Source organism: Heterodontus francisci, chromosome 1 (genome assembly GCF_036365525.1).
Source record: "Heterodontus francisci isolate sHetFra1 chromosome 1, sHetFra1.hap1, whole genome shotgun sequence".
Classification (NCBI taxonomy): Eukaryota; Metazoa; Chordata; class Chondrichthyes; order Heterodontiformes; family Heterodontidae; genus Heterodontus; species Heterodontus francisci.
In genome coordinates, this window is record NC_090371.1 from 11,905,567 (window position 1) to 11,929,022 (window position 23,456).

Here is a 23,456-nt window from a genome sequence, read left to right on the forward strand (position 1 = left end):
GGATAGATGGAAAGAAACTTTTTCCCTTAGTGGAAGGATCAATAACCAGGGGGCATAGATTTAAGGTAAGGGGCAGAAGGTTTCGAGGGATTTGAGGGAAAACAATTTCACTCAGAGGGTGGTTGGAATCTGGAACACACTGCCTGAAGAGGTGGTGGAGGCAGGAACCCTCACAACATTTAAGAAATATTTAGTTGAGCACTTGAAATGCCATAGCATACAAGGCTATTGGCCAAGTGCTGGAAAATGGGATTAGAATAGATAGGTACTTGATGGCCAGCACAGACACGATGGGCCGAAGGGCCTGTTTCTGTGCTGTATAACTTTATGACTCTATGACCAAGGACAAAAATGTGGGAGAGAGAGCAGGGTGGTGAATTTAAATGGCAAGCAACTGGAAGCTCGAGGTCATGCATGCGACTGAGTCGAGGTGTTCCACAAATCAGTCACCCGATCTGCATTTGGTCTCCTCAATATAGAAGAGACCACATTGTGAGTAGCGAATGCACAATACTAAATTGAAAGCACAAGTTAACTGCTGCTTCACCTGAAAGGAGTGTTTGGGGCCTTGGATGGTGAGGGGAGAGGAGGTACAAGGGCAGGTATTACACTTCCTGAGATTGCGTGGGAAGGGGATGAGGTGTCAGGGGTGATGGAGGAGTGGACCAGAGTGTCATGAAGGGTATTGTCCCTTCGGAATGCTGACAGGAGAGGGGAAGGGAAGATGTGTTTGGTGGTGGCATCATGCTGGAGGTGGCAGAAATGGTGGAGGATGATCTTTTGGATGTGGAGGTTGGTGGGGTGGAAAGCGAGGACAAGGGGAAGTCAAGGAGAAGAGGACATGGTTCTGGGAAGGAGGGGAAGGGGTAAGGGCAGAAGTGTGGGAAATGGGTCGGACATGGTCGAGGCCTTGTCAACAAGGTTGGGGGGTGGAATCCTGAGTTGAGGAAAAAGGAAGACATCAGAAGCGCTGTTGTGGAAGGTTGCATCAGTACAGATGCATTGGAGACAGAGAAACTGGAAGAATGAAATGGAGTCCTTAAAGGAGGCAGGGTGCAAGTAAGTGTAATCAAGGTAGCGTTGGGCTGATAATGAATATTAGTGGACAACCTCTCTCTCCATTTCTGGGGACCGAAGTCGAGGAAAGGAAGGGAACAATTGGAGATGGACCATGTGAAGGTGAGAGAAGGGCGAAAATTGGAAACAATTAAATTTTCCAGTTCAGGGCAAGAGCAGGAAGTGGCACTGACACAGTCATCAATGTACCAGAAAAGGTGAGGGAAGGGGCCTAAGTAGGACTGGAACAAGCAATGTTCAACATACCCTACAAAAAGGCAGGCATAGCTAGGACCCATGGAAGTACCCATAGCAACACCTTTTATTTGGAGGAAGTGAGTGGAATTGAAGGAGAAGTTGTTCAAATTGAGAACAAGTTCAGCCAAGTGGAGGGTGGGGGGGGTGGGGGGGAGGGCGGCGTTGGTGGTTGGGGGTAGGTGGAGATGGGGACTGGTTGGGCCTCTGTTCAAGGAAGAAGCGGAGAGCCTTCAGGCTATCTTGGTGGGGGATGGAGGTTTAGAGAGATGGGAAACTGGAAATTATCAAAATGACGTCGAACGTCAGAAGAGTCACAGATGTAGGTGGGACGAGACTGGACTAGCGGAGAAAATATAGAGTCAAGTTAGGAAGAAATAATTCCAGTGGAGCAAGAACTGGCTGAAACGATGAGTCTGCCAGGACAGTCCTGTTTGTGGACTTTGGGAAGGAGGAAGCAGCGGGCCGTCCAGGGTTGTGGGACTTTGAGATTGGAAGTTGTGGAGGGAAGATCTCCAGAGGAGATGAGGTCAGTGACAGTCCTGGAGACAGTACTGGCAGATTTCTGGTCCCTAAGGGACATGAGTAAACCAGATGAGTTTTTACGACAATCGATGATAGTTTCATGGCACCATTACTGAAACTAGCTTTCAATTCCAGATGTTTATTAATTAATTGAATTAATCAAATTTAAATTCCATCAGCTGCTGTGGTAGAATTTAAACCAGTGTTCCCAGGTCATTAGCCTGGGCATCTGGATTACTAGCTCAGTAACATTACCAATACACCACCGTTTCCCCACTACCTTCGAGCTCCTAGCTTTCAATCTTTCTCCTAGCTCCCTAAACTCTGCCTTCAGGACCCCATCCTTCTTTCTGCTTATGTCATTGGTGCCGATATGGACAATGACCTCTGGCTGGTCACTCTCCCCCTACAGGATGTCCTGTAGCCACTCAGTGACATCCTTGGCACCGGGGAGGCAACATACCATCCTGGATTCTCTACTGCGGTCGCAGCATCGCCTCTCTATTCCCCTCACTATTGAATCCCCTACCACTGTTGCTCTTTCACGCTTCTTTCTCTTCCCCCCGCCCCCCCCCACTAAGCCACCCTGTGGCTTGTGCACTTGGCTCTGCATTCCTTAGAGAAACCATTACTCTCATCAGTATTCAGAACTGAATACCGCCTGGAGAGTGAGATGCTCATGAGATCCCTGCCCTGCATGCCTGTCAACCATTTCTTTTCTGCCTATATATTTTAAGCTGCGTGGTGACTACCTGTGACCTGTCATCAGAAGTGACCCGAAATGTTAACTCTTTCTCTCTCCACAGATGCTACCAGACTTGCTGAGAATTTCCAGCATTTTATTATTTTATTTATTATATAGGTGCCCTGGCCAATATTTTTCCCTCAATCAACATTACTAAAACAGATTATCTGGTCATTATCACACTGATGCTTGTGGAAGCTTGCTGTGCCCAAATTGGTTGCTGCATTTCCTACATTACAAAAATAATTCATTGGCTGCAAAGCACTTTGAGGTGTTTGGTGGTCATGAAAAGCACTATCTAAAAGCAAGTCTTTCTGTATGACTAACTGCTCTATCATTATCTTCGTAAAACTGACAATTAGTGTTAATTTGTAGATAATTTTTTGCTGTATGCTCTTGTCCTATAGAAACTGGATCTAAATCATTACAAAATCTTTTCTTGGAACAGTTTACAGAATTATATATATTTTTTAAAAAACAAGCAATACAAATAAAGGCAAAAATTTGCATTTATGTAGTGTCTTTTACATTATCACGACATCCCAAAGTTCTTGACAGCCAGTGAATTATTTTTGAAGTTTTGCCATTGTTGTTTTGTAGGCAGATGTGGAACCAATTAATGCACAAAAAAAAAGTTGAGGAATAAGTGTTGGTTCCTATTTCATTAGTAACATGGGATTCCCTGCACCAAGCGAAAAAGGCCTGTTTAACATCTCACCTGAAAGAAAGCACCTTTGACAGTGTAGCTCTTTCTCAGTACTGCACTGGAGTATCAGCCTGGATTTTGGACTCAAGTCTCTGGAGTGGGACTTAAGCGCACAACCTGCTAACTCAGAAGCGTGTGTGCTACCCACTGAGCCACGCTGACACTTAGAAATAAAGAAATAAATTTAAAATGTTTACTTCAAGTGAACTTTCTGCTCAAGAGCACCCAAAGTCGTGTTTGGGACAGAGGAAGTGTCACTGAATCTAATGTGATCTATCCTAAATCCAACTATGGGCTGATAATTATTAGAGGATCATTGAACCTCTTTTTTTTTCCACTTTAAAAGGTAATTATTGTTCAAGCTTTCCCTCTGCTTGGTTGTAACTGCTCTCCTTCTGCTCAATGTAGCTCCTTGCCCCACCTTTGCAAACTCCAGCTGCCAGCAGCACAGTCAGCTGAGGTTCGTTGCTGCAATCAGCACCTCCAATCAAGCAATGGCCAATCCTGAACTGTACCTGCCCTGGGAGTGTCTGATGGGGACAGTGCAGAGAGAGCTTTACTCTGTATCTAACCCCGTTTTTTTCCCCATCATTTTCCTCAGTGAACCCCGTTTTTTTTTAAAGGGAGCTTTACTCTGTATCTAATCCCGTTTTTTTTTCTCTCTGGAGTCCCAATTAGGAAGCAGCCAACCCCAGTGCTGTACCAGCCCTGGGAGAGTTTGATGGGGAAAGTGTAGAGGTACCTTTACTCTGTATCGAACCCCATTTTTTTTTTATGTCAAGGGGGCCTTTAGTCCTCAGGCCCCCTTTATATACATATTGTTAAAATAACATTAATAAAAAAAACAAAAAAAAACTCAAATTAAAATGCCATTCTCTGCGTCGATGATGCACTCCAGTCCCTGCGGTGCCCACCGGTCGCGGAAGGCCTCAAGCGTACCGGCAGACACCGCATGCTCCCTCTCCAGGGACACCCGAGCATGAAGGTAACCGCGGAAGAGGGGCAGGCAGGCAATCAGGGAGGACAGACCCCCCGACGGCCCGCAGCCTGGACCTGTAAATTGCCACCTTGGCCAGGCCCAGGAGCAGACCGATGAGGAGATCCTCATCCCGGCCCACAACCCTCCGCACTGGGTGCACAAAGATCAGGAGCGTGGGACTGAAATGCAGCCAGAACTTGAGGAGCAGCCCCTTCAGATACTCAAAGAGGGGCTGCAACCTCGCTTCTCTCCATATATACATGGAACACGGACTCGTCCAGGCCGCAGAAAGTACAGGCGGCCTGGGAGTCCGTGAACCTACTTAAAAGTCTATTGTACGGGACTGCCCGATGCAACACCCTCCACCCCAGGACCCGATGTAAAGGGGGAGGACTCCCACGTAGAGAGACCTCCATCGGGGTTTCTCCTCGCCACCAGATGGCAATGCGGACTGCCAGGGCGTGTCAGGCCGGCTGACGAGGGCGAGGAGGTGAAGAGTGTGCAGGAGCAGCCCGTACAGGAAATCCCTCCGCGCCGATTGGAATGGCACGGAGGGCATTTCTGAGAGGTGGCTCAGGTTGTGCGGGACCGGCTCCCAAGCGGTTCGGGGCCTGAGTCCGATGAGCAGTTCTGGACGAGCGGGGGTCAGCTCGGCCGGGAGTGCTCCGCTCTCCCGAGCCCCCTCGCCACCTGCAGTGAGGGGCATCCCGGGGGCTTGAGTGACTCCTCCGCCCGCCGGTCCGTCCCCGGAGTCGGCCGCCCGGACAGCTGAGGCGCTCTCCTCCGCCGGCGGGCGATCACCCTGACTGGAGGCGACCATGTTCCAGACTCAGAATAGACCCTAGTAAAAGACAGGCAACTCCCTCAGAAATGCGCGGCTAACGGTCTCCGCCAGAAGCTGCGTGTTGTCTTGAAGGCAGTGACACTGGCGGAAAGAATACGTCGCCAGCACACACCATCTGGGAGGACGCTCGACGTACAGGTATCTCTGCAGGATCCGAAGGCAGAGAGTCGCAGCCTGGGTGCAGACGCACACCAGCGACTGGCCGCCCTCCTTGATCAGGAGATTCAGGACTGCGGCAGAGACCCAGTGTTTCCTCTTGCCCCAGAAGAAATCGACGAGTTTCTTCTGGATCTTGACGAATGCAGGGGGCAGGGCCAAAGTGACCAACTGGTACCACAACATGGAGGCCACCAGTTGGTTTATGACCAGCGCTTGGCCCCTGTAGGAAAGCACTCGGAGCAGTCCTGTCCAGCGCCCCAGCCAAGTTGTGACTTTCCTCTCCAACTCCTGCCAGTTTGCCAGCCAGGCTTCCTCAGCGGGGCGAAGGTGAACTCCCAGATAGAGGAGGTGCGTGGTGCTCCACGCAAAAGGCGTCAACTTCTCCAGCAGGGAATCCTCCCGCCACTGACCCACCAGGAGTCCGGAACATTTCTCCCAATTGATCCTCGCGGGATCTGTGACCGCGAGGAGCACGTCGTCGGCGTAAGCCGAGAGGTCGATCCGCATGGCCGGCTCGCGCAGAGCCAATCGCGTCAACCTCCTGCAAAGCAGGCACAGGAACGGCTCCACGCAGATGGTGTACAATTGGCCGGACATGGGGCATCCCTGACGCACTCCTCTCCCAAAGTGAAGGGGCGTTGTCAAGGATCCGTTAACCTTGACTCGACACTCTGAGGCGGCATATAAAAGTTGGACCCAAGCCACGAAATGCGGCCAGAGTCCAAATGAGTCCTGAAAAGGTATTCGTGATCCACCCTGTCGAATGCCTTCTCCTGATCGAGGGAGAGAAAGGCGACCGACTGGCCAGCCCTCTGGGAAAGAGACCAGGTCCCGGAGCAGGTGGATGTTGTCCTGGATGGATCAGCCCGGGACCGTGTAGGACTGGTCGGGGTGGATCATGTGGACCAGCACGGAGCCCAGGCGGGTAGACATAGCCCAGGCAAAGATCTTATAATCCGTGCTGATGAGGGAGACCGGAAGCCAGTTGTTAAGCATGCGGAGATCGCCCCTCTTCGGCAGCAGGACGATGACCGCCATGCGCCACGAGAGGGGCATCTCCCCGGTCGCAAGGCTTTCCCCGAGGACCCGCGCGTAATCGTCCCCCAAGACGTCCCAGAATGCCCTGAGGAACTCCACGGTCAACCCATCCAGCCCTGGGGATTTGCCCCTCGAGAGCTGGTGGAGGGTGCCAGTCAGCTCCGCCAACGTGAGCGGAGCCTCCAATCCTTCGGCGCCCTCCGGGCTGACCTGCGGCAGGTCCTCCCACAAAACTCTGCGCACGTCCTCACTGGACGGATCCGGAGAGAACAACGCACTGTAATAAGTACGGACCAGGAGGCCCATTCCCTCGGGATCCGTGATAGAGGATCCGTCGTCGGCCAGCAGCTCAATGAGCTGCTTACGGACCCCCCGCCATTTTTCCAGCGAGTAGAAGAAGGGTGAGGCGCGGTCCAAATCTTCCAGGATCTGGATCCGTGACCTCACGTACGTGCCTCGGGACCCTTTGAGCTGCAGGTCCCTCAGCGCGCCCTTCTTCTCTTTGTACGCCTGCCACAGGGCCAGGTCCACGACGGCATGACCGAGGTGGGACTCCAAGTCAAGCACCTCCCTCTCTGGGCGCCCAATCTCGGCTTCCCGCCTCTTGGTCCACCCCTTCGCGTACTCCTGACAGAAGACGTGGATGTGAGTCTTGCCCACATCCCACCATCGCCTTAAGGAGGGGAAGCCCCCCGCTTCCTTCTCCAGTCAGCCCAGAATCAACGGAACAAGTCCCGGAATCGCTCGTCCTCCAGCAGCCAGTTGTTAAAGTGCCAGTGCGGACCCCACCCGCATGCAGAGCGGAGTGAATTCCGCCCACACCAGGTGGTGGTCCGAGCACGGCACCAGCCGCATGGAGGCCGCTGAAACGCAAGAGACATATGCTTGCGAAAAGTAGAGGCATTCGATTCGGGACCCTCGCCCTCCAATCCTCCACGTGAAGGCGCTGGAGTCGGGATGGAGATTCCGCCAGATGTCCACCAAGTTGAGGGAGCTAATCAGTTCCCTCAACTTCTCCACTGCCGCTTGGCCGTGCTGGGGACCGGAGCGATCCCCCACCTCGAGGGTACAGTTAAAATCCCCCCCGAGGATATGCACTCGCCGCTATCGATGGAGCTCAAGAGAGCGGACACTTCTTCAAAGAAGCGCGCTTGCAACGCGCCAGGCCTGGGCGCGTACACGTTCACAAGGTGGAGAGGCACGCTACCCAGGCGAGCAGCCCGGCACTAGCTACTTGACCCCAAGATCTCCGGCTGAAAAGTCGGGGCCAACAAGATAACCAACCCACTAGAAATAGGGGTGAGGTGACTCATGTAGACCCCACCCTGCCACTCCAGGAGCCAGGTGGCTTCTTCTCCCGAACAGTGTGGGTTTCCTGCAGAAAGCTCACCACGTATCTCCCTTCCCCGAGGACTGAGAGATTGTGAAATCTGCGGTGAGACCCCCTGCTGCCGTTGATGTTGAGGCTGGCTATGGTTATCTTCATGTCAAAGGTAGTCTGAAACCTGTCACCAACACCTCACTGTGAGGAGGGAGCGGAAGTGCACCTGGCCTTCCACACCCCCAGCAACCCATTGAGGAACGCATTAAAACGGCGCCTCTCAACCAGTTTCACGTCCGCGCCCTTGCCCGCTTTCTTGAGGGTGGCACAGACGGACTGAATGATGAGCGCCAGACTTGACCAACGGCCGAGGGCCAGCTGAACTTTATTGCGGCAACCCCTGCAAGCTGCGAGGAAATCCCGGAGTTCCGCCGTGGGGATGACAGGAGACTTGGTGGGAGGCACAAAGGACTCCACCACCTCACTGGCGATGGAATCAAGGTCATCCTCAGTGCCCCACACCGAGTCCCCGTCCTCCTCCGGGTCGTCACTGCCAGCGGCCAACACAACCACCACACACTGTGGGGTGGACATCCCGGACGCACCAGCTGGTCCCACCTCCGTCACGATCCCACCCCCAGGATCGATGGCGGAGGAGTCCTCTCTGGGTTCTTAGATGGAACTGGAGCCTGTGGGCGGCAGCAGTTCAGGACCCCCCTCCAACTCCTTCCCCAGGCCAATGAGTGGTCCAGGGGAGACAGAAGTTCCCGAGACCGGAGGTGGAGAGAGGGGGCCATCTCCCGCTCCGCCAGCACCCACAGGCCCAGCAGATGGGGCAGCATTTTCAGTTATAACCAGGTCGGGTGTCTCCTGGTTGTCAGTGGATTCTGGCTGGGAGAGCCTACCCTTTGGGGACTCGCCCTCCCCTCCACTCAGGGCACCCGACCCAGTGGCAGAATGGGAGGCTTCTCCAGAAGCATCCCCAGACTCCCCCACCACAAGTAGGGCTTCACTTGCTCCCATAGGAGGGGCTCCATGTAGAGGGGCCTCCCCCTCCCCTCCATCCTGAGGAATAGGGAGCTCCTGCCCAGACTTTGCAGCCTTGATGTTGGTGGTGGTAGGGGGAACCTAGGGACCCGAAACAGGAGACAGCTCCCCTCCAACAGATGGGCCCTGCACCTCTGTGGAGGGGTGCCTTCTCCTCTTTTTCCCGCTAGGGCACAGAGGCTCAGAGACCTCCATGTCATCAGAGGCCTCCACCTCCACACCCTCCTTTTTTTTTTAAAGTTACTCTGGGCCTGAGCCCAGCCCTGGAACAGGTGGATTCCCTGGGAACGGGCCTTGGGCTGAGCCTCTCGGTGTTTACTTTTCCTCCATGCCTTCCTTCCACTGTGAAAACCACAGCCTCTGGAACCGACTGAGCGGTGTCTGTTGGATGTGTCGGGGGAGTGGGACGAGGTGCAGTGGCGCCATCCTGGGCCGCTGAGGTGGAACTGGCAGCCAGGAGGTTGGGGCAGTTCTTACGGACATGCCCCACCCACTTGCAGACGTGGCACCGCACTCCGTCTAAGGTCCAAAAGACGCGGTAGGCCGTTCCCTGGAAATCCACACTGAAGTGGCCCTCCAAGACCTCCTCCCGTGCCAGCTGCATAAATAGCTGGTGGCGGAAGGGGTAGACATGTCGGAGGCTGTGCTCCCGAAGACCGAGTGGAACTGGGGTGATCCCCGACCTCACCTCCCCCAGATGGTGCAGGGGGAGGAGGAGGAGCTCACTGGGAATTAAGGGCGGGACATTTGATAACAGTATCCGCTGCGCAGTGGGCCCCAGAGGGTCCACCTGCAGGAAAGTCCTACCCACAGTGAGTCCTTTATTCAGGGCCAGGGACACGGCCCGCTCGGTCTTCAGGAAGAACACAGCCTTCCCATACATTTTTGAGGCTGCCACAATGGCCGAGGGACCGACAACCTCGGCCATTGCCTTTACGCAGGCCTCTATAGACATATTGGGGTGGGGGTAGCTCTTTACCCCATGGCTCGAAGTAATTAATTTAAAAGGTGACGGGGTCACACGGGCGGCCGCAGAGGCTACAGCCGCATAAGTATGAGAAGGCCCCGCCACCAGTGATGATGGGCTTGCCATGGTTCAAGAGCCAACCCCACCCCCAAATTGCAGGCAAACAAAGAAACCAAAGAGTAGGTTTGAGGAGGGGCTGAGGGTATACAGGAAAGGGGAAAGACAGGCTACAAGCGATGACTTTGCTTTTTTTTTTCTCCTTAAAGGGTGATACTCTGAGCACTCTAAACACTCCTGGTCTTCGGGTTGTGGGAGGGGTCTTCACCTGGGTCAGCTGAAAGCTGCCCAAGCACTAGTTCGGTCCTTCCGTCTCTATAGCCAGGCAGCTTCAGCTGACCCAGGCTGGGCAATTAGGGTGGGGAGGGAGCTTCTTTGTGTAGTCAGTGCAATTGCACAGCTCCCTGCAGAATTGTACAGCCCCCACCCCTTGCTGTTCCGGCCTCTTCCACCTCCCACAACAGTCCAAATGAAATAAAAGTCTGGTGCTCGACACCCACCTCGAAATACAGCCTTATTGCCAAAGTCTTTCCTCTCTGCAGCAAAAGTTGTTCCAAGTTTTGCAGTTCTGTTCTCAGCTCTCCCTCTCCAGCAGCACCTCCAGCAACTGACTGCAGCACTGTCAGCTGCACCTCTTTGATGCAGTCTGGAGTCCCAATTAGGAAGTATCTAACCCTGTGCTGTACCTGTCCTGGGAGTGTTTGATGGGACAGTGTAGAAGGAGCTTTACTCTGTATCTAACCACATTTTTTTCCCCTTTTTTTTTTCCTAAGGTGGTCTTTATAGCCCAGGCACCTTTTATATTTTTTTGTTGAGGGGGCCTTTATTCCCCAGGCCCTCCTTATATACATTTTAAAATAACTATTAAAAATAGATAAATAAAACAAAAACTCAAATTAAAACAGTATTGTCTGCATCAATGATGCACTCCAGTCCCTGCATTGCCCACCGGTTGCGGAAAGCCTCAAGCGTACCGGCGGACACTGCATGCTCCTTCTCCAGGGACACCCAGGCGTGAATGTAACATCGGAAGAGGGGCAGGCAATTAGGGCGGACGGACCTCCCGAAGGCCCGCAGCCTGGACCTGTGAATTACCACCTTGGCCAGGCCCAAAAGCAGACCGACGAGGAGATCCCCCGGCCCACCCCGCTCCACACTGGGTGCCCAAAGATCAGTGTGGGGCTGAAATGCAACCAAAACTTGGAAAGCCCCTTCAAATACTCAAACAGGGGCTGCAAGCTCGCACATTCCACGTATACATGGAACATGGACTCGACCAGGCCACAGAAATTACAGGCTGCCTTGGAGTCCGTGAACTGACTTAAAAGTCTATTGCACGGGACTGCCTTGAACCTCCAGTTACGTTGATGACTTTTCTCAGTCAAAGATGAAGAAAGGTCACCTCACCCAAAGAAAGCCATTTAAGAGACATCTGAAGTTCCTCATATCCCTCGCATTTTAACTAGAATTTTATTAACTTCACTGACCTTGGTTTGTGATTGGCATCTTTCATGAACCATCCAGTGTTTTTACTTCTTTCAGCCAAAGAACTGCATTTCCTCACTGGAGACGGAGTCCGGGATCTCCTGCTCTCTGAATCCTTGCTGTCGCTTCCAAAGGGGAAAATGCTGCCCGCTTTAGTCTCATCTGGGAATTTGTTCATTGTGGGCTCGGCGGTGGAGATGATGGGGACAGCGACATGCACGGGCTTGGCTCCCCTGACACTTCCTACCTCCTCCTTCCTCTGGCCGTCTGCAGCCGAAACCAAAGTGCCCTCTTCATCAGCCACTGTGATGACCGGAGGAATCAGCCTGGTCTCCGCCTTCTCATTGCTGCGAGCCGTCCAGTGCTTCTCTTCGGGTTCCTCAGTTGAAGCTGGCTGAGGAGAGTCCTCTCTCTTGTTGGCAATATACTGGAGGGAATGGGACAGAGGGGAAGATTCTTGGAATAAACCCAAGGAGGGTTCCTCGCTGTAGATGTGGCTCCCGTTGATGCAGAGAGACGACCTGGACAAGGGGCTTGACTTTGGTGAGAGGCCTTTGGTGTCAGTTGCGCTCCCCTGCCCAACCTCATCGCTAAGAGCTCTCTTGTGCGTCATTTTCTTAGGTAAGGATGGATTGCCATCTACTGACCGAGGAGAGAAGAGACACAGAAATAAAACACTTCAATTTGCATTCAGCCAGTAAACCTGAACTTTTTGTTTTATTACAATGAGGGCAAGACACCACCCCCACCCTCCCGCCACTCCTCAATCATCTAATTCTCTCCCCTCCTTCTCCTGAAGGCACTGTCACTGGGGTCCAGGTCCATGAGCACAAGCATCGATATAGCGGCTTTCACAACCAGGCAGCCCTTCAATATGTTTTGCCCAAGAGGCCATTCTTCATGGGTGACCCAGACAGTGAGTACTGGCAGGCTTATGGACTGCAGAGGGCATCACAGCCAAGCCTAGGTCCGCTTTCACTTTCGAACTAAATGGGATAATGAACTTCGAATAAGTTGAGGGGTGAACCGAACTCCTCCTCATGGCTCAATACCACAATAGGTAGCGTATTTAAAAGGCATGCATTTATGATAGAGCCTTTCACCACCTCAAGATGTTCTAAAGTGCTTTACGACCAATGCACTTTTTGAAGTGTAGTCACTATTGTAATGCAGGAAATGCAGCAGCCAATTTGCACACAGCAAAGGGAAGGTGGTGGCATAGTGGTAATGTCACTGGACTAGTAATCCAGAGGCCTAGCTTGATGTCCTGGGGACATGGGTTCAGATCCCACCACGGCAGATGGTGAAATTTGAATTCAACTAATAAATCTGGAATTAAAAACTAGTCTAATGGTGACCATGAAAATATTGTCAATTATTGTTAAAAAACCATCTGGTTCACCAATGTCCTTTAGGGAAGAAAATCTGCTGTCCTTACCTGGTCTGGCCCACATGTGACTCCAGACCCACAGCAATGTGGTTGACTCTAAACTGTCCCCTGAAATGGCCTCGCAAGCCACTCAGTTCAAGGGTAATTAGGGATGGGCAATAAATGCTGGCCCATCCAGCGACGTCCACATCCCACAAAACTAATTTTTTAAAAATCCCACACACAGCAATGTGAGCATGACCAGAGAATCTGTTTTTAGTGATGTTGTTGAGGGATAAATGTCAATTAAGATACTGGGAGAACTCCCTGGTCGTCTTCGAAATCGCACCATGGGATCTGTTCTATCTCCCCGAGGTGACAGACAGGGCCCCAGTTTAATGTCTCACCTGAAAGACGGAACCTCAGAGTGCAGCACTCCCTCAGTACCCCTCATCCTCACTTGTGACTCAAAGGCAAGAGTGTGCTACCCACCTAGCCACAATTGGCCTGGAGCTATTTATTCACTGAGCACCATTACTCAGGACATGCATTGTAAATAATACTACCCCCCCCATCCCCACCCCAACAATTTAACAGTATTCTGGGACAAAACCAAGGCTAACAATTAAGAATCTGAAAAGGAGGGGGGTCCGGAACACAACTGCCGACAGGACTCTTCAAGTTATGTAACTTAAAAAAAAACTCTGATCACATTAGAAGCCATTCCTCTCAGCATGATCTGTGTTTTCAGCAATTTTATATCTTTATTTTTTCAATAGAAACATAGGTCACTGGGGAAAGCGCTACATCAGGCTCACTGTCTCCTGCACAGTGTACACACTGTGCTGGTAATTCCCAGTATTTCACTTGAGCAGTTAAAGGAAGCAACAGATTGCTGTGCAGGTGGGAGTATCCCAGTGCCCTAGCAGGAGTTAAAGCTATTTAAAATTACCAGACCTGTCGGGAGAGGGGAGTTCCACAATCCTGTGCTTCCAGCATAATCCTAGGGATTGCAGGATTAGAGACACTGCAGCTCCAATTCTCTGACAGGCATTTCCTGCTGAGTCCACGGGATCATTGAATCTCCCTGGACAGCTGTGCCAGCCATGGCTCAATAGGCTCTGAATTAAACTGTTGTAGGTTCAAGTCCCACTCTAGATATTTGAGCCCATAATCTAGGGTGAGGGATTGCTGCACAGCTGGAGGTACTGGCTTCTCAGGTGAAAACAGAAGATCTCATGCCACTATTCGAAGAAGAGCAAGTCAGTTCCACCCCTGTCTGTTCTTCTAGGCCAATATTTATCCCTCAAACATATCTGGGTCATTATCACATTGCTGAATGTGGGAGCTTACTGTGTACAAATGGGCTGCCCCAGTTCCTATGCTACAAGAGTGACTACACTTCAGAAGTACCTCATTCACTGTGAAACACTTTGGGGCATTCTGAAAGGTGCTATAGAGCTGAGTCTTTCTTTTTTTTCTTTACAGTTTTGATAGAGTGCTTTCACTTCTACTGGGGATTCTGCGATAATCTCACCTACATAGCACTACCTTGCTATCCAGAGACGTGTTTTAAACTGAATAGCTGCACGAGTTCACACAAGCTAATGACACCTCCAAGCAGGCTGCGAAGGTACACAAAGGAAGGGATATGTATAGTCCATGCACAAAGACTGCTCTCCCGGGGATTTGTTAGAGCTGGCAGCTCTGCAATAAATGCACAATTGGACCATTGAGTCCTGAATTGTTATTGGGTCATTACTTTATTGAAAAAGAACACAACAGTAATAAATTCTACAGGGGCAAAGTACTGCAGATGCTGGAAATCTTAAACAAAAACAGAAAAATGCTGGAAATACTCAGTTCAGGCAGTATCTGTGGAGTGAGAAATACAGATAATGTTTCACATCAGAGACCCTTCGTCAGAACTGGGAGTGTTAGAAATAGGTTTTAAGACGGGCATGGAAAGTGGGGAGTGGAGAAAAGAACAAACAGAAGGGTCTGTGACAGGGTGGAAGGCAGGAGAGATTAAATGACAAAAAGGATGACGGTGTAAGGCAAAAGGAAGTAGTAATGGGGCAAGTAAAGAAACAAAAGATATGTCTAGAGGTGTAAATGAGAAAGCAGAATCATCGCAAACAGCTGGCGTCCAAAAACAAAACAAAAGGGGCAATAGTTATGATCTGAAATTGTTGAACCCAGTGTTGAGTCTGGAAGGCTGTAAAGTGCCCAGTCGAAAAATGAGGTGCTGTTCCTTGTGCTTCATTAGAACAGGGTCAGAGGTCAAGGACTGAGAGGTCAGAGTGGGAATGGAGTGAAGAAAAAAAAATGACAGGCAATCTATTTCTATTTAATTTCTTTTATTTATTCATTTCAATTGTTCAGACAGGTTCTCACTACCAAATCACTGATGTATTGAGTTTAATTAGGAACAATGGAGTAGTCCATTCAGCCCCTTGGGCCTGCTCCAACATTTAGTTAGACCATGACTGATCTGTAATTTTGCTCCACATCCAGTCATACACTTTCCTAACAAAAATTACAAACCAGAGTTTCTTGAATGATGAAAGTTAGGCTGTGAATGGGAAAAGATGTACACTTGTGATAACGTCAATAAAGCACAGAATGTACAAATAAGGGGCAATGTCAAAAGCCTCAGATCAGAGCCGGATTGTAGCATTTTTCAGCAGCACAATCCAAACAGTTCATCCAAGTCCTGCCATCACTCCCAATCTGACCATTTTCCATCCTCTATTCTTGGTATTATTGTGGGAGGGAGGAATTGCATTTCTATAGCACCTTCACGACTTCTGGACGATCCCAAAGCACTTTACAAAAAATGAAGTTTTTTTTTTAAGTGTAGTCAATGTTGTAATGTTGGGAATGCAGCAGACAATTTACACACAGCAAGATCCCACAAACAGCAATGTGATAATGACCAAATTACCTGTTCTACTGATGTTGGTTGAAGGATAAATAGTGGCCAGGACACTGGGGCTAATTCCCCTGCTCTTCTTTGAAATAGTACCATGGAATCTTTTTTGTCCACCTGACCGGGCAGATAGGCCTTGGTTTAACAGCTCATCCAAAAGACAGAACCTCGGCAGCCCTCACTACTGTACTGGAGTGTCAGCTTTTTTAAAAAATGTTGTCCTGCCCCAAGTGGCAGTCTATTCTGTAACTTGCAGTCTCCAACTAAGTTCACAGAATTGTTACAGCGCAGGAGGCAGCCATTCGGCCCATTGTCTCTGTGCCAGCTCTCCGAATGAGCAATTCACTTCATCCCACTCCCCCGCCTTCTCATCGTAACCCTGCACATTCTTCTTCCTTTTCAGATAACAGTCTAATTCCCTTTTGAATGCTTCAATTGAACCTGCCTCCACCACACACTTAGGTAGTGCATTCCAGACCTTAAACACTTGCTGCGTGAACAGTTTTTCCTCATGTTACTTTTGCTTCTCTTACCAATTACTTTAAATCTGTGCCCTCTCGTTCTCGATCCTTTCACGAGTGGGAACAGTTTCTCTCTATCTACTCTGTCCAGACCCCTCATGATTTTGAATACCTCTATCAAATCTCCTCTTAGCCTTCTCTTCTCCAAGGAAAACAGTCCTAATTTCTCCAATATATCTTCAGAACTGAAGTTTCTCATCTCTAAAAGCATTCTAGTGAATATTTTCTGCACTCTAACGCCTTCACATGCTTCCTAAAGTGTGGCGCCCAGAACTGGACGCAATACTCCAGCTGAGGCTGAACTAGTGTCTTATACAAGTTCAACATAACATCCTTGCTCTTGTACTCTATGCCCCTATTAATAAAGCTCACGATACTGTATGTTTTATTAACCGCACTCTCAACCTGTCCTGCCACCTTCAATGACTTATGCACATATACACCCAGGTCCCTCTGCTCCTGCACCCCCTTTATTTTATATTGTCTTTCTATGTTCTTCCTACCAAAATGAATCATTTCACATTTCTCTGCATTGAACTTCATCCGTCACCGGTCTGCACATTCCACCAACTTGTCAATATCCTTTTGAAGTTCTACACTATCTTGTTCACAATGCTTCCAAGTTTTGCATTATCTGTAAACTTTGAAATTGTGCCCTGTGCACCATGTCTAGGTCATTAATATATATCAGGAAAATCAAAGGTTCCAACACTGACCCCTGGCGGACTCCGCTACAAACTTTCCTGCAGCCCGAAAAACATCCTTTAACCACTACTCTTTGTTTTCTGTCACTCAGCCAATACAAGTTACTCTTTAAAAAGGATAAATGGGGAATCTGATTTGTGTGAAATACTGTGTTATTTCATACAGAGAAAAATAAACTGAGGCCCCAGCTGCCCTCTCAAGCAGCTATAAAAGGTTCCACGGCACTGTTTCGAAGAGCAGGGGAGTCCTCCCAGATGTTCTGGCCAATATTTATCCCTCAATCAACATTACTAAAACAGATCAATGGCTGTAAAATGCTTTGGGTGGGCCTGAAGTTGAGAAAGGCGCTATAGAAATGCAAATTTTAAATGAGGATAGAAATCATTCAACACACCTGTATCAAACCCCTCTCTCCACAGTCTGCGCCGAATGTGAATAAGGGAGTTTGGTAAGTGACGGCATTTTAAGGGTTAATCGTTCTAGTTTTGGTTTGTTTAAATTTAGCAATTAACTAAAATTACTGTTTAAGAGGCAAGTTCAAGTTTCTTACAGTTTTAAACAAAGATATACAAGCTCTCTGAGCAGCTGTAGCTAGTGAATTAGGTAGCTAGCTTAAACTAGTTTCTGAGCTCAAGCAAAGCTGATTCATCATTGTCTTCAGAGAGTATAAATTCAGGGGTCTCAGAGTGCTGCTTGAGTGCACACTGTGTGAAGAGGAGAGTTTGGTAAGTGAGGCAGTTCGGTAAGGAGGGGAACTATAAATTAAAGAAAAATTAACTTAAATGAGAGAGAGCGTGTGAGCGGGAGACTTCACTAGAATCAGCGAGAAGGGAGTAGGGCTAGCTGCTGCTGCCGCCAGTCTGCCGGTGTTTGGAAAGAAAAATTGAGGTGTGACTTCACAGGGAAGCAAGTAGGAGATTAGCTGGGTGAGACTCTGGAGCTACAAACAGTGCAAAGGGGAGAGAGAGCAGCGAGGCACAGGGAACTAGTCGGTGAGGATCTGCTGGGTATTTTCTTACTTCCTTATTTTCTTTTCTCAGCTGATATTTTATTTTTTCTCTAACATTTAAGTCTACCAAGTAGAAGCTAAAATACCAGTAGTCAGTAGGCGGTTACTTGTTTGTTCATTCTATTTATAAACATTTTTTGTTTATTTATCTTCCAACTTTTAGTGCAGGAAATTAATAATTCAATGCATGGCAAGGCTGTTCACACCCGTCAAATTCATATTCTGTGCCATGTGGGGACTCCAAGACCCTACCCATGTCCTGGACAACATGTGCAGAAAGTGCCACCAAATGCAAAAACTCGTGCGCCAAATCTTGGAACTTGAGGAACAGCTGGTGTCATGAGGATGAGGGATATGTGGATAGCACATTTCACGCTTAAGAGCGTGCAGGCAGTGAGGGACCGGGTGGCTGCCAGACAGACAAGGACAAGGCAGGTAGGGCAGGAGTCCACGGAGGCCATCTAACTTTCTAACCAATATTCAGTTCTGAGTACTGATGGGAGAGGGGGTTTCTCTGGAGCATGCAAGAGTCATGACCAGAGCAGCATGGGTTGCTCAGCTGTGCCAGGTAGGAGGAGAAAAGACAGGCGAGCAATAGTGGTAGGGGATCCTATTGTTAGGTGAACAGACAGTTGTTTCTGTAGTCGCAGAAGCGATTCCAGGATGGTTTGTTGCCTCCCTGGTCCAAGGGTCATGGATATCACCGAGCAGCTACAAATCATTCTGGAGGGCGAGGGTGCACAGCCAGAAGTCGTGGTCCACATTGGTACCAACGATATAGGTAGAAAAAGAGATGAGATCATGCAGGCTGAGTTTAGGGAGCTAGGAAAAACATTAGCAAGCAGGACCTCAAAGGTAGTAATCTCTGGATTATTCCCAAGGCCACGTGCTAGTGAGTATAAAAATAGGTGAATACACCAGATGAATGTGTGGCTGGAGAGATGGTGCAGGAGGGAGGGTTTCAGATTTCTGGGGCATTGGGACCGGTTCTGGGGAAGGTAGGACCTGCATGAGCCAGACTACACCTGAACGAGACCGGGACAAATATCCTTGCAGGAAGGTTTGCTAGTGCTGTTGGGGATGGTTTAAACTAGATTGGCAGGGGCAGTTTCAGTTGGGACAAATTCAGAGCAGGGAATGGGAGGCAGAAAATTAGTAAGTGACCCTAAAAGACAGAAGAAGCAAATGTATTTATTTAAATGCAAGGAGTATAGCAAATAAAGCCAATAAGCTGAGGGCAGATAAACACATGGCAGCATATCATTGCTGTAATGGAGACTTGGCTGAAAAAGGTGAAAAAAATGGCAGCTCAACATCCTGGATATCGTTTTCAGGTGGGATAGAGAGGGAGATAAAAAAGGTGGGGGTGTAGCATTATTGGTTAAAGAATCAATTACAACCATGAGAAGGGATGATATACAAAATGAATCATCAAATGAGAACATATGGGTTGACCTCAGAATAAAAAAGGGGCAGCCACACTACTAGGAGTGTACTATAGACCCCAAAATAGTGAGAGGGAGATAGAAGAACAAATATGTAGGCAAATTTCTCAGTGCAAAAACATTCGGCCAATAATAGTTGGGGATTTCAACTACCCTAATATCAACTGGGATACAAACAGTGTGAAGGGCACAGATGGCACAAAATGCTTGAAAAGCATTCAAGAGAACTCTTTTAACCATCATGTAACAAGCCCAACAAGAGGAGGCGCAATTCGAGATTTAGTCTTAGGAAATGAAGCTGAGCAAGTGGATGAAGTAGCAGTGGGTGACCATTTTGGAGATAGTGACCATAATATAGTTAGATACAGCTTTATTATGGAAAAGGACAAAGAAAGAACAGGAGTAAAAGTTCTAAATTGGGGGAAAGTAAATTTTATGAAGCTGAGAGGTGACCTGGCGAAAGTGGACTGGATACAGCTACTCGAAGTGGCAAACCAGTTTGGAGGCATTCAAAAGTGAGATTCTGTGGGCACAGTTAAGACATGTCCCCACAAAGAAAAAGGGTGGTACTGCCAAATCTAGAGCCCCCTGGTTATCTAGAAGCATACAGAGTGAGATAAAGCAGAAGAAAGCATGACAGCCCAAAAAACTGAATAATTTAAAAAGCCTCAGAGTATAGAAAGTGCAGAGAACAAAGAACAGTACAGCACAGGAACAGGCCATTCGGCCCTCCAAGCCTGCGCCGATCTTGATGCCTGCCTAAACTAAAACTTTCTCACTTCCAAGGACCGTATCCCTCTATTCCCTTCCTATTCATGTATTTGTCAAGATGCCTCTTAAACGTCGTTATCGTACCTGCTTCCACCACCTCCCCAGGCAGGAAGTTCCAGGCACTCACCACCCAGAGGTGAAATAAAAAAAGGAAATTAGGAAAGCAAAGAGAGGACGTGAAAAATTATTGGCAGGTAAAATCAAGGAAAACCCAAAGATGTTTTTATCAATACATTAAGAGCATGCAGGTACAGACCAAAATTTGCAGATGGCACAAAACTTGGAAGTGTACTAAAAAGTGAAGATAATAAGAGGATATAGACAGGCATGGAATAGGCAGATACATGACAGATAAATTTCAATGCAGAGAAATGTGAGGTGATATATTTTGGTAAGAAGAATTAGGAGAGGCAATATAAATTAAATGGTATAATTTTAAAGAGGGTGCAGGAACAGAGACCTGGGGGTGTTTGTGCACAAATCTTTGAAGGTGGCAGAACAGATTAATAAAGCTGTTTAAAAAAAAGTATTTGGGTCCCTGGGTTTTATAAATAGAGGAACAGAGCACAAAAGCAATAAACCGATACAGCACACCTGTTCAGCCCTAGCTGGACTATTATGTCCAATTCTGGGTGCCACACCTTAGGAAGGATATGAAGGATTTGGAGAGGGCACAGAAGAAACTAACTAGAATAGTTCCAGCTATGAGGGGCTTGAGTTACATGTATAGATTGAAGCTGGGGTTCTCTTTGGACAGGAGAAGGTTGAGAGATTTGATAGAGCTGTTCAAAATCATGAGGGGTCTGAACAGAATAGTTGGGGGAAAAACTGTTCGCATTGGTGAAGGATCGAGAACAAGAGCACACACATTTAAGGCAATTGGCAAAAGATGCAATGGTGACATGAGGAAAAAAAAAATCAGAAATCTGAAGGGTCGCTGACCACAAAGGCAGCCAGACCTGCTGAGTATTTCTAGCATTTCTTGTTTTTATTTCAGATTTCCAGCATCTGCAGTATTTGCTTTTATTACTCATTACTTATTCTAGCCTTGCCCTGTGCCTCTAAGCATATATTACCCTTTTTGTTCCTACTAGGCTCCACTCCAGCTCTTAGTCCCCACTTACTACCTCCATGCTGGTAGATGACTTTTGGGTTCCTTTTTATATTAACTGTCATTCTATTCTCATATTCTCTCTTTGCCAATCTTACTTTCCTCTTCACTTCCCCTCTCAACTTATTGTATTTGGCCTGTTTCTCACTTGAAGATTTCACCTGATATGCATCATACACCCTCTTTTTATTGTTTCATCATATTCTCCATCTCAAAGAACAAAGAACAGTACAGCACAGGAACAGGCCATTCGGCCCTCCAAGCCTGCGCCGATCTTGATGCCTGTCTAAACTAAAACCTTCTGCACTTCCGGGGTCCGTATCCCTCTATTCCCATCCTATTCATGTATTTGTCAAGATGCCTCTTCAACGTCGCTATTGTACCTGCTTTCACCACCTCCCCCGGCAGCAAGTTCCAGGCACTCACCATCCTCTGTGTAAAGAACTTGCCTCGCACATCCCCTCTAAACTTTGCCCCTCGGACCTTAAACCTATGTCCCCTAGTAACTGACTCTTCCACCCTGGGAAAAAGCTTCTGACTATCCACTCTGTCCATGCCACTCATAACTTTGTAAACCTCTATCATGTCGCCCCTCCACCTCCGTCGTTCCAGTGAAAACAATCCGAGTTTATCCAACCTCTCCTCATAGCTAATGCCCTCCAGACCAGGCAACATCCTGGTAAACCTCTTCTGTACCCTCTCCAAAGCCTCCACGTCCTTCTGGTAGTGTGGCAATCAGAATTGCACGCAATATTCTAAGTGTGGCCTAACTAAAGTTCTGTACAGCTGCAACATGACTTGCCAATTTTTATACTCTATGCCCCGACCAATGAAGGCAAGCATGCCGTATGCCTTCTTGACTACCTTATCCACCTGCGTTGCCACTTTGTGACCTGTGGACCTGTACGCCCAGATCTCTCTGCCTGTCAATACTCCTAAGGGTTCTGCCATTTACTGTATACTTCCCACCTGCATTAGATCTTCCAAAATGCATTACCTCACATTTGTCCGGATTAAACTCCATCTGCCATTTCTCCGCCCAAGTTTCCAACCGATCTATATCCCGCTGTATCCTCTGACAATCGTCATCACTATCCGCAACTCCACCAACCTTTGTGTCGTCCACAAACATACGAATCAGACCAGCTACATTTTCCTCCAAATCATTTATATATACTACAAACAGCCTCGTCATCCAAGGAGCCCTATTTTTGGATCCTACCTTTTGCCCTTATTGTAATGTACACAGCCTGTACCTGAAACATCTTACTTAAAGCTAACCCATTGTTTCATTACAGCTTTTCCTGTCAATCTTTGCTTCCATTTTATCCTGTCTAGATCCCTTCTCATCGCATTTGATGGGACAGTGTAGAGGGAGCTTTACTCTATATCTGACCCAAGCTGTACCTGCCTGGGGGGTGTTTGATGGGACAGTGTAGAGGGAGCTTTACTCTATATCTGACCCAAGCTGTACCTGCCTGAGGGGTGTTTGATGGGACAGTGTAGAGGGAGCTTTACTCTATATCTGACCCAAGCTGTACCTGCCTGGGGGGTGTTTGATGGGACAGTGTAGAGGGAGCTTTATTCAGTGTCTAACGTGTGCTATTCTTGTCCTGGGAATCTTTGATGGGACAATGTAGTGGAAGCTTTACTGTATCTAACCCATGCTGTACCTACCCTGGGAGTGCTATGCACTGACATCAGTATCTTATATGGAATTTGTTTGACACCCAACATTAACTTGCCCCACCTTGATGAGCAGAAAAGCTCACTGGAAAACAAAGAGGCCTCTTACTTGTTTTATTTAGCAGAGTGTGGAAACCAGTTGGAGCTGCTGTGGTTTGGGGGGACGTCACTGTCACGGCCCCAGTGCTGCTGCTGACGCTCTCCAGGGACTTCACGCTCTGCTGAGAGCTGAGGGAGCTGTTGGATTTGGTCAATGATGACCTGTGCAGTTTGGGCTTTGAGAAGAAGCCCTTCTTGGACCTCTTCTCCGGCATCTCCTTCTCATTTAGCTCCTCGTCGCTGACGATCTGCCCCATGCTACTTGGCACAATGGCCGACACAGACTCAGTCATCAGGTTGTCATGCTTCTTCTTGCCTTTCACCTTGTCCTTCAACTTGCCCAGTGCCGAACGGGGCTTCTCCTTCGAGGACAGGTCGAACATGCTGGCGGTCATGTTGTTGCGCACGAACTGAATGATTACTTGAATCTCGCCTCGCTCCTTCTCCTTCTGTCCAGGCTTTGAACACAGCTTGTACCACCTGAAGAGGAAGAAAATGAGGGGATGACTCAGGGAGCACGGAGACACCAGCAACAGAAATGGGCAGGGGGTAAGAGTCAGATGGGACAATTTTACAAAGTGACATTTACCAAAACATCTCCTTCTGCTTTTTTTTGCACGGTCA

General features: G+C 48.7%; 1 protein-coding gene across 2 annotated transcripts in view; it reads right to left on the bottom strand.

The window, feature by feature from the left end:
* The window catches only part of LOC137367712 (rab11 family-interacting protein 1-like), a 146,053-nt gene that overhangs the window by 55,449 nt on the left and 67,148 nt on the right, over nt 1-23,456 (bottom strand). Inside the window, exons 2-3 of one of the 2 annotated variants that reach the window (XM_068028668.1) lie at nt 22,843-23,312; nt 11,187-11,823 (exon numbers count right to left, since the gene is read on the bottom strand). In XM_068028668.1, the coding sequence (XP_067884769.1) occupies nt 11,187-11,823; nt 22,843-23,312 (1,107 nt within the window). Of the gene's footprint in view, nt 1-11,186; nt 11,827-22,842; nt 23,313-23,456 lie in introns of both variants that reach the window. The other variant, XM_068028667.1, reaches the window with a different exon arrangement.